The sequence below is a fragment of the Rousettus aegyptiacus genome, unplaced genomic scaffold (assembly GCF_014176215.1).
Source record: "Rousettus aegyptiacus isolate mRouAeg1 unplaced genomic scaffold, mRouAeg1.p scaffold_m13_p_1, whole genome shotgun sequence".
NCBI lineage: Eukaryota > Metazoa > Chordata > Mammalia > Chiroptera > Pteropodidae > Rousettus > Rousettus aegyptiacus.
The window spans coordinates 4,042,072-4,060,648 of NW_023416284.1; the positions used below are offsets into that span (position 1 = coordinate 4,042,072).

Consider the following 18,577-nt stretch of genomic DNA (forward strand, 5'->3'; position numbering starts at 1 on the left):
GCACCTCAAGACCATAAAGGATTTCCCGTGAGAAGCAGCCGTCGCCTCGCTGTGTGCCCGGCTTCAGCCTGCCGTCCCCTGGTCGCCGTTAGCCGTTTTCACAGCCTCCTAATTGCTTTTTTCCTGACGTGCCTTAGACTCTGTGCTTGTGAAAAGCGCAAAAACACAGACCAAGGAGGAGAACTGCGAATCCCAAGTCACCGCAGACGGAGAACATCGAAGAAGAACTGCTCACCGCCGTTTCTGGCGTTCCGGCACGCAGAGTCGAGGTGTTTTTACGAAGTGGAGTCTGGCGAGTTTTTCAAAGGCTAAATTTAGCCGTTGCTTTGGAAAATCAGAGTGGTACAGCTTGTGCCTTATCTCCGGCCGGCCCTTGCCCTGTCCTCCGTGCGCGGACGTCTTAAATGCCTCGCTGGACAGGAGCGGCTTAATGCACTCTAGCGGCGCGGTTTATTCTGGGAAGGAATTAAGTGACTTCATTTTCCCCGTCTTTCTGAGCTCCCTAAAAAATTTAGGAGACTTCCTGAGCAGCAGTTACAGCTCGCTACAGAAATAGTTCAAGTCGTGGCCCCTCCTGCTTCGTCAGCTCTTCCCGCCGGCCCGGCCGGGGCTGTAAACGGAGCGGGGAGGCCTCTCGCCCGGGCCCAGCGAGCGGCCGGAGGGCACATGTGCACTCGAGCCACAAATAACGCGTTTTAAAATAGCAGGCGGTGTGTGGTGAGCCTCCTCCATTCATTTACCTGCCAAGGCAGAACTCTCCCTTCTGCCCTGGCAGCGGGACCCGGGGTGGCGCGGCGTGGTGCGGGCGACCGCGGTAACAGGTTCCTGGGTTTGCGGGTGTCGTCCGTCAGCCCGGCTGCCCGGCGTTCAGGTACAGGCGCACCTCCTGAGAGTGTTCTGGAAAAATGCGTCTTTTGTTTGGCACAGCAAGAGCTTTTATACGTTCAGACCACAGGCGAACCCGACTGACTCGTTAGGGCCTCGTGCAAGTCGTCGCAGGTGCTCCTTACGGCGTGCTGCCGGCCCAGCCGTCCCATCCCCCCAGGGACGGGCGGGAGCACGCCACAGGCAGAGACCCGCGCCCGTGACGTGAGGCTCCGTGGACAGACCGCAGTGGCAGTGCCGGGAGGTCAAGCTCCGGTCTGCGAGGAGGTCCGCGCCCTCAGCTTTCCTGTCGGAGCCTCGCGCCGACGACACACCGTGGTCACGCCGTCTCCTTGCCTGAGCCCCGGGGAACTGGCGGCCGGCCAAGTCAGCTGACATTCTCTCACGCGCCGCCAGCGCCACTGGGCCGACCAGGTCCACCGCGCTCTCCCCGCTGCGATGCGCGATAAGACTGGGAGTCGGCGTGCGCCACCCGCAGTCCACGGTGGCGCGCGGCGGTCACGGCCCTCGTGCCAGACTTCGTGTGACCTCATCAATAAATTGGCTTCTAGAAGAGGCTTAACTCAGAAAATAACATTCCTTTGTTTTTATCCCGTGACCAAGCACCCACTCCCTCGCTGGGGTCCAAGGCGGGGTCCTTGCTTTCAAGAAGGTCACTCTCGTAGAAATGACGTGGATAGGAAAACAACCTCACGTCCCTTTGCTACGTACTGTTAGGGTACGGCGAGACGTGAAGGTTCCCTGGGCGTGCGGGAAAGGACACGGGTCCGGAGTCCGTGTGTGTCCAGGTCCCTGCCCTGGCACTTAGGCACGGCGTGACCTCGGGTAAGGGACACATTCTCTGAGCCACAGTTTCCTTACCTGTCAGAGGAAGAAGAAAACCTTTCAGACTTATTTTGAAGATTGGAAATAATACGTGGAGATAACGTCTGGCCTGTAGATGCTTGTAGCAGCTGTCAACCATAAAACCAAAATGATGTGTGAGCCACACGCCAAAGGAGAATCCCCCAGCCCGACGTGGGGAGAAGTTGGCATTGCCAAAGGCCCAAAGCCATGTGGAGTTCCCGGATTTGGGGAGCAGTGAGTAATGAGAAAACCCCTAAAAACAGGCAGGAGATGGGTAAAGAGCATTCCGTGCCACACCAGAGTTTAAGTTTTATTTTCTAGGTCAGAGGGGAGGGATTTCCGTTTTTTTTTAAACTAGATTTTCTGATAAAGAGAAGTTGCCACGTGCTGTATTGCTCCATACAGCTATGAAAATTCATTAGGTTCCAAGATTTAAAGCGAGTTGTTTATAATCTAGAGGAAAAGTCGGCACCGCTGAGTATGGAGAGCCCGAGAAACGTGGCTCGTCTCTGGTTTCCTGACACACGTTTCCCTACCTCAGACGCCCAGATACCTGGGATTCCCCACCTCTGCGGCAGCAAACCGCGAACCTTCTAAACTCAGAACGTACTGCAGGCGTCCGACTTCGTGTCTTTAGAATTTGTCTTCTCTCTTTAGAACTCTGGCGTTGCTCAGGGACTTGACATTTTTTGGTTAAGTATAAATTTGGGACATTTTCAAGTGAGTCCCTTTGAGGTTTAGGAATCCCCATCAAAGAGAGATGAAAAGATGACCCAGGACTGTTCTGTGCCGTGTGACATTTTGCATAACAGCCCCAAGGGGGAGGCTGGGACAGGGCTGGCAGCAGGAAAGGGGATCTGAAGCCCCAGCTAGCTGTTCGTCGCCTCTTGGGTCAGTGATTGGCTGGAAATTCTTTTTCTTCATCTTCTTGATCTTTATAATACTTAAAGCCATTCTGGGAGCACGAGGCTGTGCCCCCAAGGAGGCGAGGATGAACACCGCGGTGCTGTGTTGGAGTCGGAGACGCCAGTGTGACTTGTGTTGATTTTTGTATACATACAGATAGATACAGAAATAACTACAGATCTGCGCGCATGCACGGGCTCCTGTACTGACCTATGTTTCCTTGCTCTGTCCACCGAGGGGGCCCAGAAACAGCCCCCAACAGCAGTGAGCACATCTGGTGCCCAGATCTTGGTTCCTAAATGCCATTCTCCTAAAGGAGCCAGGGCCTGCCAGAGAAATTGCCAATCGGAGGGCTGGGACAGGGAAAATAAAAGATAAGCCTGCAGCTTCTTACAATGCCAGAAAGTAAGGACATGCTCAAAAAAAGAAGGTCAAAGACCGCGAGAGTATCAGAGGGACACAGGAGCCAGCCTCAGAGATCCCAGCAGCCAGCGCCGGACGACTTCGAGAGACCGACGTAGCATTGGATCATGACCCAAGGTGTACGATACATATACGTGAGTTCACAGTGATACAAATAAGTGACTGAATAGAGGACAAAGCCTTCTTATAGGAAAACTCCAGCTCTTAAATGTGGCCACTTCCCCAAACATGAAGGGGAGCTTAATTTCCTTCCCCTCGCGTATGGGCCACTCTTAGTGACTTGCTGCCAGAGAACAGAGCGCGGACAGAAAAAGACTGTCATGGAGCAGCAGTCTGGCAGACACGGCCTTCGCCAGACGAGCAAAGTCGGCATCAGCCGTAGATCATCCCGCAGCCCCGATGTCAGGCAGTGAGCAGGGCGCTTCGCCTCTGTGGTCTTCTTCCTAAAAGCGCGTGGCTCCGGTCTGCCCAGTGCAGAACGTCAGACAGACTTCAGCTCAGGGACTCCTACGAAGTCCTTGACCAGTGTTCCTCCAAACAAGGGCGTGGTGAGGAACCGTCACAGATCAGAGCAGGCAGGAAGTTCGGCAATTAAATGCGACGTGGGATCTCCCCTTGGTTGGGCCCTGGAACGTGGATTCTAACTCAGTTTAATGATGCGATCCGATTCACGCGTATAATGGATGGTAATGGCGCGGCAGCATTAGTTTCTGAGTTTTCTCGACTGTGCCGTGGCTGTGTAAGACTCGACTGTTCGGAGAGACTGGGTGAAGGGCGTGTGGCAGCCCTGCAGTCTGTGCCCCCAAGGAGGCGAGGATTTATGCACCTCAGCCATAAATCTGAGACGATTTGAACAGTGTTAGCCTACTTTTTTACCCAGTATGGCTGGGTAAAAGGACCCAGTCTAGTAATAGCTTGGGGATTAAGAGAGCCTTGCTACTTAGGTCTCACCTATTAGTTTATTTCATCCTCACAACAGTAGGAGAAATAGCACTATCCCCATCTTACAGATGGGACGATTGAGGCGCAAAGTGGCCATTATTCTTGCAACGTCACACAGTGACAGGATCGGGCCTCGAGCGCTTCTCTCCACTCCAGTGCTTTGCACTGTACGTAGCTCGTGGGTGCCCAGTCTGAATACGCTGCTCGTGCTGAAGGGGGTGCAGGTCGAATAAGCCTGCGAAGCACGAGCCAGACTGTTGCTGCGAAGCCATCGGAGTTACTTACCTTCTGTCTGGGGTGCGTGCATGTCCTGAAGGTAAGGACGGAATGGCCATGTGGCGATTCTAAGTCCTTGTTCCCTGAAACTGCAAGGAAAAGGCTGCTTTAGAGGGCCCACGGGTCTGGATTCCAGTGCCCGCTAGAGTGTGAGAACCAGTGGGGTGAGCGCAAGCCTCCAGTCCAGGTAGCACGCTGCCGGCAGATGGGACAAGCCCGTGGAGAGAGCACACAGACACTCTGCCACAGGGGGGTGCCCGGATGCACCCCCAGAGGCTCTACCACAGGAGAAGGGGACCCACATTCGGACCCCCTTGCCCAGCCTTTGGAGCTGGGGTTTGTAAGGGGACCTATCGGGGGAGGGATAGGAGTTGGAGCGCCTTTTGTACAAACAGTGCCTTGTTCTTTTGATGAGAAGGATAAAGCCTAATACGTCTAGACAAGAACTAAAAGCCAGGAATGACCAGGCGGCAGCCGGAGCTGGAGCCGCCACCTGTTGGGGTCCGTTGGGGTCCCGGGTGCCGTGGAAGCGTGCGTCCTTGGTGCAGCCGGGGTCCTGGGTGCCGTGGAAGCGTGCGTCCTTGGTGCAGCCGGGGTCCCGGGTGCCGTGGAAGCGTGCGTCCTTGGTGCAGCCGGGGTCCCGGGTGCCGTGGAAGCGTGCGTCCCTGGCTCGCTGTCTGCAGCCTGGTCCGCACGGCACAGCAGCTCGGGCGCTTCCCTCACACTGATCTGAGGACACGGGGTTCAGAGTCCCGCAAGCTGAGTCACCGTCGGCTTCGTCTGAAACGTCACGGGGAGAATCAGGGCCAAACTCCTCAGCCCCTGAGGTCTGCACGTCGTTCGTTTTCTCTGTCACCCAACATATTAACTTAAAAATCCAGGCTTATTCACGCTGCAGAAATCATTTGTCGGCCAGCAGATGAGGCCGAGACAGCCTCGCCATCCCCGCCCCGGCCCAGCGCGCGCCACGTCGTAAGTGCTCAGCACATACGTGCATGTGAATAAATAAATCTGGAAATGTTCTTTTTTGATTCTGATCTAATCAGGATTTTTTTTTTTGACTTCTAAGAAATTGCCTTTATCCCATAATCACACATACTATACAACCAAGGCAATGTATAGTCCTGAATTTGCCAAGATTTTTACAGTAATGTTTTAATTGCCATAATAAAGCTGTCAAACCAAAACAAGCTTGGAGTTGTTGCTGTGACTTGCCAGTTATGGAAATGCGAAGACTATCATTTTACGCGTCTGAGTGAGCCTCGCCGACAGCTGTGGCTGGGCCCAGCTCCGAGGCCGGGAATGGCTGTCATAGTCTCTGAGCTTGGTCAGCTCAGCACAGCAGACCTGCGTTCTCTGGGATGCCAGCTCATCCACTTCCATTTGAGATCGCTGCTTATATTAATTATCACGATACTTCCCCTTGGGAGTCGAGAGGCTCAGAGACGCCGTTCTGCACGATACGGTTTTCTGAAGAGGCAGATGATGGCGTCTGAGCATCTTCACGGAGTGCTGCTCGGAGCAGCGTAATGGTATCTAAGGGCTCACCGCGGAGGTCGCCGGGGAGCGGTGCTGCCTGGACAGCCCGGAACAAAAGCCAGGAACCCCCGTGGCCGGCACGGACGCGCAGTGACCCTTGGGAGTGTTTGGACCTGGAGGTGCCGTGGGCAGGGCCTGGCTCCGTGAGGCTGGGGTCTGTCTCTGCAGCGTTCACACTTGGCGGGGCAGTGGGCGGGGACCGGCCGCACTGCAGCACACTGCAGCCCTGCTGGGACAAAGCCACCTCCAACGGGGACAGGTGGCCGGGCAGGCGTGCCCGCGGTGCTCCCTGGGGGCTGACCACGCTGGGCAGCCCTCTCCCTGTTCTCCTGCCCTTCTGCATGACACGGCATGTTCGTCTTGGCCACCAGCTCCAGGCAAAGTGCGAACCAGGCTTTGAACCGAGGGAAATGGATTCTGAAAATTGATTTAATAGATGCAAGATTTGTGAGCTCACAGAAGAAATAATCAGTAAGTGGCTCCTGAGGCTTAACTCGTCCCGTGGGCCACGTATCTGCATGTAAGTTCAGAGTGGGGTGGTTGTCGGCTGGCACGATTAGGAATTAGCAGGGACAGTGAAGAAAAGTGTCACAAAGAGTAACCGCCATCCAGTTGGAGTCGCGCATTCTGCAAACTTCCGTTTTCTCGTCGAAGGAGGGAGGGAGGGAGGGTTCTACCACTCCCGAAGTCATTCAGTGTTTGCCATTAGTGGTCACAGAGTGACGACAAGTTTATCCCATGCACATTCATTCAGGGTCACTTCCCATTGGTGACCGTGCCACTGAGACACTCAGCAACAGGGTCCCCAAAGTCCGTGGCATCTGTCTGCAAATGTGAAACGAACAAAGACCTAAACTTTCACTTTGAAAGAGCGAGGGTTGCGCTTTTAGTTTTGTTCCTGGAAATAGCTTATTAGAAAATAAGATCCCAATTCTTGAAAAAGTTTTCCTTCTCTCGCTTTTGTATTTGAATAAAGTGAAATCAATTTAGCGTTCAATATTAAACACTTTCTTGGGAAACAGGTACTATCTTTCTACTCTAAGAAAAAGATGACATGTCCTAGGGTCCCGCCGTCCGATTCTCGTGCATCTTCTCTTTTTTCCTTCCTGTCGTTTCCGTACAGCGGTTAAGTTCCCGGTCCCGGAGCCGGGTAGACTAGTTATCTCCCTGTGCCTCAGTCTCCTCATCTGTAACATGAGGATGAGAACAGCACCTGGCTCGCATGATCGTTGTGGGGAGTAAATGAGTGAGTGTGCGCAGAGGGAGGAAAGCAGCGGCGGGCGTGGGGGACGTATCCTGCCAAGTGTTATCACGCGTCGGTGCCCTTCCTTCATCCCGCGTGGAGTCAGTAGGCTTTCCTCCCTGGCGTCGGGACTTACAGACGGGACGGCGAGGAACGCCGACAAAATATTTCTTTTCCGGGTTATTTCGTTTCGTGATTCAGACAGCTGTGTTTTGAAAATAGTTATGCCGTTAGCAGTTTGAGGGAGAAATATGTCGTCACAGCTGTTCAATCAGTTTCCAGAGACATTCAATTCATCCGTCTGAAGATAACGGTGGCTAGCACTGTTATCTGGAACTTTCCGTTTTGACTCGTTTAATTCCAGCAACAGCTCTTCGAGATGAGCGCAGTGACTGCCCGCAGTGAAGAGCCGGGGCAACTGAGGCGGCAAAGGCTCCGTTCGGAGTTGTACCACCACGGCGTGGCAGAGCCAGGGTCCCGGCCCTTGCCCTGTCCACCTTCCTCTGTCCCCCGTGGGGCGGCCCGGCCGCATGGCGTCTGCCCTCCAGCGCCCTGCCTCGGGCCTTGGCAATTACGTGACCCCAGCCCTTGGCGCGTCTGGCTGCTTGTCACCATCCTGGCTAAAGTCAAGTGTCACCTTTCCTATCTTAACTAAATTCCGCCCGCATCCACCACTTCTTGTCACATTTGCCTGCCTGCGCCACGGTCTAGAGCAGGCAGAGACCCCCCTCTGTCCGGCCGGCTCACCGTTCAGTGCCTGGCACGGCATCATTTAAAGCCCGTTGAATGATGTAGGTGCTGACGATCTGAATGATAGTCTTAGCTCCCTCTTTTTCATGTATACGTAACCTGACTCTCATATACGTGAATGCACACGTGTGTGCACACGCTTGAATGTAGAAGGAGATACACTAATCTCGGCAGAGTGGTACAGAATCCTGGACTACTGAGAGTTACAGTTCTAGCTCAACAGGGACTTCCCGATGTTTTTCTTACGTGGGGGGGAAGCACCTAGGTGTGTTTGTCTGTGGACAGACTGAGTCACGTGTTCAAAGAAAGGTGTACCCGTCTCAGGCAGTGAACGATGCAATTCTTAAATGGTAAACGTGAGAGCCCAGATCGGGAAGTAAAATCATTTTTCTTCATCCGTTCGTGTAAAACCAGATAGTACTTTGTATCTACATCTGTATCTCCTCCCCTGGCCACCCACCCCGTCCCCCCCCCCTGCAGTCACCGCTTCCTCCCACTAATTTAAATTAGATTGCATCCATGTCGTTCATTTGCTCTCTCGGGGCCCCTCGGGATTCCGTTGGGGAATTTGACAGAGAAGTGGGGGTACCAGGGACCTGAAACCAGGACTTTGACAAACAGGGATTTTCTGTTCGGTTCGCTGAGAACTCGGGACGACCGCGGAGGGGTCAGGCCCATGGCCGACCGCAGTGGAGCGATCCGGCCGGGACAGACCCGTGCGACGCGGTTAAGCCGGGGCGGGCTTTGGGGCGCTGGCCCTGCGGGCTCGGAAAGGCCGCGTGGCAGCCGCCCTCCTTCGGAGCGCACCTCACCCTTCTCGTTCCGCCCTAGACAACCAGTTCAGGATGTCCATCCTAGAGCGCCTGGAGCAGATGGAGAGGAGGATGGCCGAGATGACCGGCGCGCAGCCCCACAAGCCCGGCGGCGGCGGAGGCGGCAGCGGCGGGGGCGCCGGCGGCGGGAGCGGCGGCGGCCCCGCCCAGGTACCTGTCCCGCGGCGTCCCGCCTTGCTCACCACCCCCCCCCAGCCTTAGACCATTGTCGTCCCCCCCAGAATGCGCTGCGGTCACCGGGGGGCGGGGCCGGCCCACGGGAAAACGGAGGCCGGGTGCCCACTGGGCTCGGCCGGCTCAGGGTCCAGTTAGAATGGTTTGCGTTGCGCGTTCTATCTCCAACTTAAGTATGAAAGACATACTGGAATTCAGTCATTCATAAGCCTTTCATAAACTCAGATCACAGAGAAATGGTTTCCGTAATTTTTCACTGTAAAACAGCGTTATACTTTTTATCATGTTTCTCCTGTTTTTTTTTTTTCCTCACAAATTCCATGAAGAATGCATTATATTTCTAAGTACAGAGAAATTACCAAATATTGTTTTAGAGTCCCATTTGTCCTGAAGGCTCTATATAAGTTTCATTTAGTAGCTTCATTTTGGAAAAGCGTCCTGGGCAGACATGATTTTTCACGAGTCCCTAGACTCCATTTAAAGGGGCCGACAGTGTTCCTTAACGTCCACTGCTGAGCCGTTGCCCAAAAACCTCAAATAATTCCCTCTTGCTCTCCAAGGAAAATGATGCTTTCCTCTGAGCGATTACATTTTTAATTGAACATCTTGAGTTTTATGATCCTTGTGAATATCAAGTGTTAGTCATATTTTAAATAATTAATAAAAACAAAGCAAAATATATCCCATCCAAAAAACTAACCCCTTCTTTTCTTGAATTTTCTTCTTTCTCACCTGCCTTCAGAAATCAACAGAAAAGGAAAGACTTAGGCACACAGTAAAATATTATTAAGGCTTAGATAGGCTTTTTTTTTTCCACCCAGTACTACTGTGTTTTATAAAAGAAGTAATCATTGTTTACTGTATCTCGTGGCTCAAATAAGAGATTCCCATGAAATCCTTTTCCTGTAACCAGCAAAGGTTGTGTAAAGGGAAGGGAGCCCAGAGTCCCCTCACAGCTCACCCATTCGGCACCTGGCCTGGTACAGTCCGATCCCACATTAACTGCTGTCGAACACTCTTTGATCGATTGAAGTTGGCCTCACTGTCTGTGGTCCACCTGGTGTGGAGATGTGGCTTCTTTTTGTTAAACGCAAAGGGAATTCTCTCTCACTTCACTACCCGGCGATGCTGTGTGCTCATGAGTGTGTCTGCCTGGTACACACGGAGCAGCTCGGCCTGGACTTGGGCGTCAAGGTCACCCTGCTGCAGGCTGGGGTCGCCCAGCTGTGCTTTCTAAGATGTTTCCACAGCTCTGCCGAAGATGGCATTAAGTCCATCATCTGCCGTTTTATTTTTGCTGGACTGTTTCCCCCCCCCCCCCAGATTTAAAAGTGAAAAACAACGAGGAACAGCAGTATCCTGTAGTAATTGAATTTTAGGAGGTTTATTATTGGGAAAAAAATGCTTTTCAAATAATACCAGAGATGAGGATTAGTCTAGAAGTGCCATTAATTTGGGGAGGAATGTTACACGTAAAATTGCTGTCACAGAGACTCAGATAAGCTGCTGAGGTTACTAGCTTTTTTATTTTATTTTCCTTTACAACTGAATCCAGGGAAGAAATCCATATGGTTAAAATTAGTGAATTTGGCTTTCCTGTGAGCCTCTATTATTATTAACAACACTTAAATTTCAAGATCTCTAATGCTTTCTCAAGTATGCTTTTTACTATATGTAAAGGACTGGATTATATTGAATTTTAAAATTTTTAATTGAGATGTAATTGACATATAACATTATTAGTTTCAGGCCCTACAACATAAAGATTCAATATTTATGTCCATCGCGAAGTGATCGTGACAGTAAGCCCAGTTAACGTCCATCATCACATAGTTACAAATCCTTTTTCTTTGTGAAGAGAGCGTTTAAGCCCTACTCTCAGGAACTTTCAGTGTGTAACACGGTATTAACTACAGTCACCGTGCTGTAGATTACATTCCCAGGACCGATTTTTTTTGTAACTGGAAGTTTGTACCTTTCGACCCCCTTTACCCATTTTTCTCTCCCTCCCCCACCCCCGTCTGACAACCACCAGTCTGTTCTCTGCATCTACAAGTCGGGGTGTTTTGTTTGTTTTGTTTGTTTGTTTGTTTTTTTAGATTCCACATGTAAGTGGGATCATGTGGTATGTGTCTTTGTCTGACTTATTCCACTTAGAATAACGCCCCCGTGTTGTCGCAGATGAATCATCGGATGTTTTCGAGTGTTCCTTTGGGGGAGAAATCCCCACCTGAGTGACTGAAGTCTGCAGAAGCAGCAGGGCGGTGGGGCCCAGGCGTCCCCAGGGGGCAGCACTAGTGACTCTGTTCCCTCAGCACTGTGCTCCCTGCCCCGTTCCCTTCCCCTGGGAGGCCAGGGCCATGTTTTGTTCTGCTTTTTAGCTTTCCCTGAGACGGATCAGCATGACGTTTATGGTCAGAGTGTCGGCTGTAATAGACAGACTCTAGAATTCTTAGAGTGGTGGAAAATTACCTTGTGCCAGGACTGCAGATATGAGCCGCAGAGCCGAACCAGGCTCCTCCTGGCCTCTCCGGCGCAGCGTCTCTCGATTTTCAGCCTCGTGCTCCCCATCTCGAGCCGCTCATCAAACGGCATCCGTGCCCCCTGCGTGGGACGCCGACGTGGGGGAGGGCCTTTGGGCTCCCATCGTGATGCGTGGTTTCCCACCGCAGTGCGCTTCCGGCCCCGGGACCTTGGGGAGCTGCTTTGAGAGCCGCGTGGTCGTCGTCTGCGAGAAGATGATGAGCCGGGCCTGCTGGGCCAAGTCCAAGCATCTGATCCACTCGAAGACGTTCCGTGGGATGACCCTGTTACACCTGGCCGCTGCCCAGGGTTACGCCACCCTAATCCAGACCCTCATCAAATGGCGGTAAGGCGGGGTGCCTGCGGCCGGTGGGCGTCCTCGCTCGTCGGCACGCGGCTTGCCCTTGAGCGTCTCACCAGTGTGGAGATCCGGCCATTCGGTGAGAGTGCTAGCCTGTTAGCAAACGGCTTCCTCCGAGGCCAGTTTCTAAGGGAGCTTGATGAACTTCTGCCCAAGTTCATACATACTGGGTGAGACGCTCACCGAATGCTGGAATTTTTATTTCCTCTGGGCTCCTAGCCAAATCGGGAGTCCAGACCACCCTGTGAAACCCGGGACCCCGTCTCTTCCCCTCAGGGGTGCGGGATGCTCAGCCCGGTTTCACCCCTGGGGTTTCATAACCGCCGATGATTCCTTCTAACACTGAGTACTAGTGCAGTAATTGCCGGCACTATCCCTTACAGCACGAAGCACGCAGACAGCATCGATCTGGAGCTGGAGGTCGACCCCTTGAATGTGGACCACTTCTCCTGCACCCCTCTGGTAAGGAGTGGATCCCTTTACTTCCTGAACCATTCTTCTGGGCCGGCGTCGGGATGTGCCTGGCGCCCTGTGCTACCCCTCACTGACCGATGAGAGTTATCAGAGCTACTTTGTAACGGTAACATTTGTGGCTCTGTTGGCACTGCCAGCAAGGGTAGATCTGTCAGGTGGCAGCAGTGGCAAAGTGAAATATGTCTCAGACTCGCGTTGAGAACGCTCGCTCTGTCTCCTTATTTGTTCTAGATGTGGGCGTGTGCCCTAGGGCACGTAGAAGCCGCCGTCGTGCTCTACAAGTGGGACCGCCGGGCCATCTCTATCCCTGACTCTCTAGGAAGGCTGCCTTTGGGGATTGCCAGGTCAAGGGGTCATGTGAAATTAGCAGAATGTCTGGAGCACCTGCAGAGAGATGAGCAGGCTCAGCTGGGCCAGAGCCCCAGAATCCACTGTCCTCCAAGCGAAGAGCCCACTACAGATAGCTGGATGACCCAGTGGCACAGTGAAGCCATCGACTCTCCAGAAATCCCGAAAGGAGTCACCGTTATTGCAAGTACCAATCCAGGTAGAAACTCAAAGCGTCATATCTCAGACTTGGCAGATTTCCCACGTGCTTCCCCTCAGCCACCCTCAGAAAAGCCCGTAAGATACGGGCGTTTAAGGGTTTGGGTTGTTTCATGTTCCTGATTTTCCTTTTAGCTGTGAGAATGTCTAGTGCTTCCTCACCATTCCCCACCCCCCAGCAAAATGCAGAAAGTAGCAAAAAAAAAAAAAAAAAACCTGTGTCCATGCAGGAAAGACAGATTTTGGAGGAGGATTATCTGGATACGATACGTGCTTCTGGGGAATATTTAAACGTAAGGGACGTGTCTTGAGCTCCAGCTTCGCACTGCGTGTCCCTCAGGCATTGGAAAGTGTTAGTTCTGTAGGATTCCTGATTTTATCGCCTGTCCTGACTGTCCTTTCTACTGTACTTTTCAGAGCTGAGAAGACCTCGGTCTGAACCCTCTAATTACTACAGCAGTGAGAGCCACAAAGATTATCCAGCTCCCAAAAAGCATAAATCGAACCCCGAGTACTTCCAGGCAAGGCAGGAGAAGCTGCTCTCCACTGCACTGAGTCTGGAACAGCCAAATCTCAGGAAGCAGAGCCCTAGTTCTAAGCAGTCTGTCCCTGAGGCAGTGAGCCCCCGTGGAGGAGTGAGGGACCACGGCCGGGAGCGCTCCCCTCCCGCTCCGGAGCCTGCAGGAGGCCCAGCCTCGGGATCCCGGCCCGTAGGAAACTGGCGTTCCAAAGATCTTTACCTTGGTGTGTCTACAGCACAGGTGACTGGAAATCCGAAGGGGACCAGCGTAGGAAAGGAGGCAGCACTTTCACAGGTGCGTCCACGGGAGCCAGTGAGTGTCCTGATGATGGCTAACAGAGAGGTGGCGAACACAGAGCTGGGGCCCTACCCCGCTAGCGCAGAGAACCAGGACTGCTCGCAGCCCATGGACGACATACAGGTGAGCGCAGGCGAGGCGAGCCCACCCAGGCTGGGGCGGCCGCCCCCGCCGCCTCGACCCTCACGCCCCACGTCCAGAGGCCGCGCGGCCGCCTCCCCAGTGGCGGGTTGGAAGTCCGGTCTCCCGTGTGAGGATGCGGAGCGCCCTCTTTGCCTGGGTCATGAGTTCACCCAGGGAGTCGGCGCTGGGAGGGAACGGGCTGGAGCAGCGGGGGGCCAGGGCCCAGCAGAGCCGCCCGCCCCGGCTTCTCGGGACCCACTTGGGACCCTGCCGTGGGCCCTCTGCTGCTTCCTTGCATCCGGGGTGACTGGTTCCACAGGTTTAGGGGCCATTCGTGGTAGGGTCATGACTAGGACGAGAGGCCTGTGGTTAGAACTTGAACAACGTAAGCGGCTCGATCAGCATGGCCATCACCAGCCAGAAGGGGCACATCCGGCAGGAAGGAGGCTCCCCTGAGGTTCAGCCCTGAAGCTGAACTCGCTGCCCTCGTACTCAATCTGGGAACTCGCGAATCCTTTCAGAGCACTAGGATTGTTATAGGTGCAAAGAATGTGTATCGAAGTAAACTTGAGCTTAGGCTATTTATTATATTAAGCAAGCGCATTCCAGTCATTAAAACGCACTACGTAGGGGAGGACCAGACGAGCAGCCCGGGACCGTGTGTCTGACGTCTGCATTTCCCCACTTCCCATTGGTATGGCCCCAAACAAACGTAAAAGGAGAAACTTCTCCCAGGAAACGCAGTGGGGCGCGATGCGCCGGGAGAGAGCCCGGAGGTCCCATACCCCGGCTGGCCTCCAAGGGGGGAGCCGACGCCGAGCCCCTGCCCGGTTCCTGCGGCCAGCCCTCCGCTCAGCACCGCGGAGAGGCCGGGCCATAGCAGTGACCTCCCACCCACTGCGGGGTCCCGGCTCCACCCCTGAGCCACCAGCCCCGCAGTCGTGGGGGGGAGGGGCAGGCCGGGACATCAGATGCTATCTTAGGCAAGGGTGGGCACACATTTCCTGTAAAGGGCCAGATAGTAAGTACTGTAGGCCTCGCGGGCCGTGCGGACTGCTCAGTCGGCCTCTACAGCACGCGGGCAGCCTTAGGCAATAGTGAACGAATGAGTGTGGCTTCATGCCCGCCAAACTTTATTTACACAAACAGGCCGCTGGCTGGACGTGGCCTCCACAGTACCAGTTCCTGATGGAACCCGTACCAGATACCGGTGCCGAGCCACCTAGAACAATATTTATAAATATAAACATATAGTCATACGTCACCAGACTGTGAAAATCAGCTGGAAAGAGGAGGAGCCAGGCCGAGCGTCTTGGAGAGTGCCGGGCGCTGGAGCCTCCCGCGGGGACAGAGCAGTCCCACACCGGCCCGCCCGGGTCACGTGGCGCTGGGCGGGTCACGTGGCGCTGGGCGCCCGGAATGCAGCCGGTGCGTCAGGAACGGAATTCCTAGTTCTGTCTGAGCTTAATTAAGTTTAAATATCCACGTGATGGCGCAGCCTTCTAGCAGTTGTCCGTCACTGCAAGAGTTGTTGCCTAGACTAGAAAATAACCTTTAAAAATCCACTTTATGTTTTCACCGAGCCTTGAGACAATAAGAACATCTTGCTAAACTGAGGACGTATCTATGAAAAAGTCAGTCTAAAAAAGCACTTTAGCCAAACGAAAAAATAACAATGAAAAATAATGAAATAATCGTAGAAATGGCAAGCCAGAGTTCATGGAGGAATGGACAATAAAACCAGTAAAAATGATCTGTCTGAATAATTATCGATAGTGTGGTCGTATGTTTAAGGCAGTTATTAAGAGGGAGTTCTTCAAATAGAAGAGGAATAACATGTAAAAAATAACCTAGAACTAAAATTTTAAATTCTTTAAACAAAACCAGAGGTAGGGAAGCAAAGAAGGTAGAAGTGTTTTAAAGCAGTTCTGCTGTTCGAGAGAGAACAGCCGTCGTCCTGTGAGATTGGCAGATACATGTGGGCTGAAATACGCTTCTTAGAAACGTCAGGTTAATAGGTAGCATAGAAACAGGCCCTAGAACTTCAGTGCCACTGAAGAAGAAAAACATTTGCCCCATTTGGAAAAAATTCCGGAACAATGAAAAGCAACAACAGTAATAGAAAACAGAAAACATAATGTTATAGGAATATTTTCCAATGTGATTCATTCCTACTTTGGTGACTGGTTATTAGAAGATTCTCAGATTGGGCGAAAAAGCAAAATACACCATATGCTGCATGCAAAAGACAACTAAAATGAAATGAAACAAAATGAAGCGATGGGGAAAGATATAAAAGATACATAAAGAAAAAAAGACAAGTACAATTCAAGGCAAGTAGTACATATGTATGATAAGTGCATATGTATATAATGTTTCAAGAGGATCAGTCGCAAACCATTGTGTACCTAACAACATAACTTCTAAATATGAAGGCAAAAGCTAGTAAAGGTAAAATGTGGAGCCCAACTATGATAATGTGAGACTAACACAACTATCTCAGAATTTATCACATCAAGTAGATGTGAAAAGATATGAAAAAATCAAACCAGTACTGTATTAAAGCTTGACTTAATGTAGATTTACTGTAAATGATGTGTTCAATACATAACATATAATTATGCAGATATATGTAATTAATACACCTAGTAAATATATATAATTGGTTTTTTATATATTCAAGACATATATATGAGTATTGCTCATATACTGGGACACCAAGAGAATTTAAATAACCCAAAGCTGCACATTTAAAGGCTATCTTCTCTGACTATGTTCCAAGAAATTTAGAAATGAAAGATATGATTTTTTAGGTTCAACTGCTTAGAATATTATTATTTGGTTTGAACTTATTTAAATTTCATTGCTTTTGCAGCCATCACAATAAAAAACTCAGCTCCTTAGTATTCCAGAGTGTTGCACTTATGATATTAAGATGTTCTTATACTGATACATGTTTATAAAAACAGAGTCAGTCTCCAGATTCTTCAGGCTCCAGAATGTCCACTTTGCTTTTAATAAAATATTTTAATACTTTTGGGGGGAGGGGGTTGGGGGAAACCAAGGTAGGACACACTTCCTGCTGTTTGAGTTAGAAAGCAAGGGAGCCAATATTGAAGAAAAAAAAAACGGAGATATTTTTTCCCTAAATGTTTTTGCTTTGTATTCCTGTTACAGAAATAATTCTTGTTCTATGTTGGAAATTTAGAAAACTACTCAAGTGTTTCCAGCAGCCTCATCGAGATTTCAGTTACATCCCATGACACGCACCTGTTTCACGTGTTTGGCATGTTGGCCCTCCTCTTTGCGCTTGGCGCTTTGTGGTCATCGCAGGGTGGCCGCGAGCCTGTCTGCGGTCGGTCAGGCAGGCGGAGGGCGGGGGCGCCAGGCACAGGCGCCCTTCGTGGGGAGAGCAGCGTCTCTGCCTCAGGCCCTCCTAGCAGTCTTCCAGAAGTGGGTCACATCCCCCCTCTGTGCACAGGAGGGCGGGAAACCCAGACGGCGTTTATCACGATGGCCTTGTCACGCACGAGCTGTCCCCTGGGCTTTGGCTCGTTTCTTCTCCCCATGAGATGGGTTCTCGAGGCAAGGCACAATGGCAGGGCCAGGGGCGGGGAGGTATTGGTTAGGTAACCGGTAGTGTCACCACCATGTTACTATGACAACTTGTTATAAAATTGCCCGGTCATGGCATCATTACGTGGTTGATTCTTGCCGACAGAGGGCACAAGCCGAAAGTGCTCTCAGACTTGACTGAAGGTTTTTGGCCAAACGGTGCTGTGGAGGTCAGACCTCAGCATATTCGGGTGAACTGTGTAAAACCTGACAACATGGGGTGAACTGGACTGAGGTGTCCGCCCTGCCCCCGCCCTATTTTTTTCTCTCCAAGGTGGGGGAGGGGAGGTGGGCCTGGCTAATGTTGCCGCTGCCCTTCTAACCTGCGTCCTGTGAACACCGGCTTCCAGGTGAACATGATGACGCTGGCGGAGCACATCATTGAAGCCACGCCCGACCGAATCAAGCAGGAGAATTTTGTGCCCATGGAGTCCTCAGCCCTGGAGAAAACAGATACGGCCACCATCAGCGGTACAATGAGCTGGCTGGCCAGTTACCTGGCCGATGTCGACCATCTGCCAAGTGCCATCCAGATCAGGTCAGTCTACGCGGGGTTTCAGTGGCAGCGTGGGAGACCCGTCGGCCTAGTTGGGGGAGGGGGGGTGCGGAGTCGGCAGGACCTTTTTAGCGAGCGGGGAGGCGTTAGGACGAGCTCCGGCGTCACTTGCAAGACCCGCTGGGTCCCCACCTCTTCCATGGCTTTTCTCCCCGAATCGGAGCACGTGAGATGATGTATCGTCTGGTTTTTCCCCAGATGCAATGGAAGTTTCATTAGCGCGGGGAGGGCAGTGTACCTCGCGGGGTTAGCATCTCGCGTAGCACTAAACCCGTAGCAGGTGCTCAGCGTGCACTTACTGGCTGGAGGACCATTCAGGTCGGGCATGTTGAGCGACTTAGCCAACCGACCGGAGGCGTATTCCTGACAGTCCGCGGTGGCTCCTGGTGGCTGCCATTTCATCTCTTAAGTCAGCATGTGACGGACCGGGCAGGTCAGTCACCAGTCTGCCTCCCGTGTGTCCTCTCGCTTCAGGAGCGCGTACAACGAGCCTCTGACCCCTTCTTCTAATACCAGCTTGAGCCCCGGAGGCTCTCCGGTCAGTGAGATAGCTTTCGAGAGACCTAGCCTGCCGTCCGCGGCTGACTGGTCAGAGTTCCTGAGCGCGTCGACCAGCGAGAAGGTGGAGAACGAGTTTGCTCAGCTAACCCTGTCTGACCACGAGCAGAGAGAACTCTACGAAGCCGCCAGGCTCGTCCAGACGGCGTTCCGGAAATACAAGGTAGAGGGGGCCACGGTCCCGCC

General features: G+C 52.4%; 1 protein-coding gene across 14 annotated transcripts in view; it reads left to right on the plus strand.

Moving 5' to 3' along the window:
* Positions 1-18,577, plus strand: part of CAMTA1 (calmodulin binding transcription activator 1) — a 731,085-nt gene that overhangs the window by 692,778 nt on the left and 19,730 nt on the right. For 8 of the 14 annotated variants that reach the window (XM_036228256.1, XM_036228241.1, XM_036228246.1 and 5 more), the window contains 7 exons: positions 8,642-8,793; positions 11,490-11,686; positions 12,085-12,163; positions 12,407-12,722; positions 13,139-13,662; positions 17,628-17,815; positions 18,308-18,554. In XM_036228256.1, coding sequence (XP_036084149.1) covers positions 8,642-8,793; positions 11,490-11,686; positions 12,085-12,163; positions 12,407-12,722; positions 13,139-13,662; positions 17,628-17,815; positions 18,308-18,554 — 1,703 coding nt within the window. The remainder of the gene's footprint in view (positions 1-8,641; positions 8,794-11,489; positions 11,687-12,084; positions 12,164-12,406; positions 12,723-13,138; positions 13,663-17,627; positions 17,816-18,307; positions 18,555-18,577) is intronic. The other 6 variants (XM_036228261.1, XM_036228260.1, XM_036228262.1 and 3 more) reach the window with 1 other exon arrangement.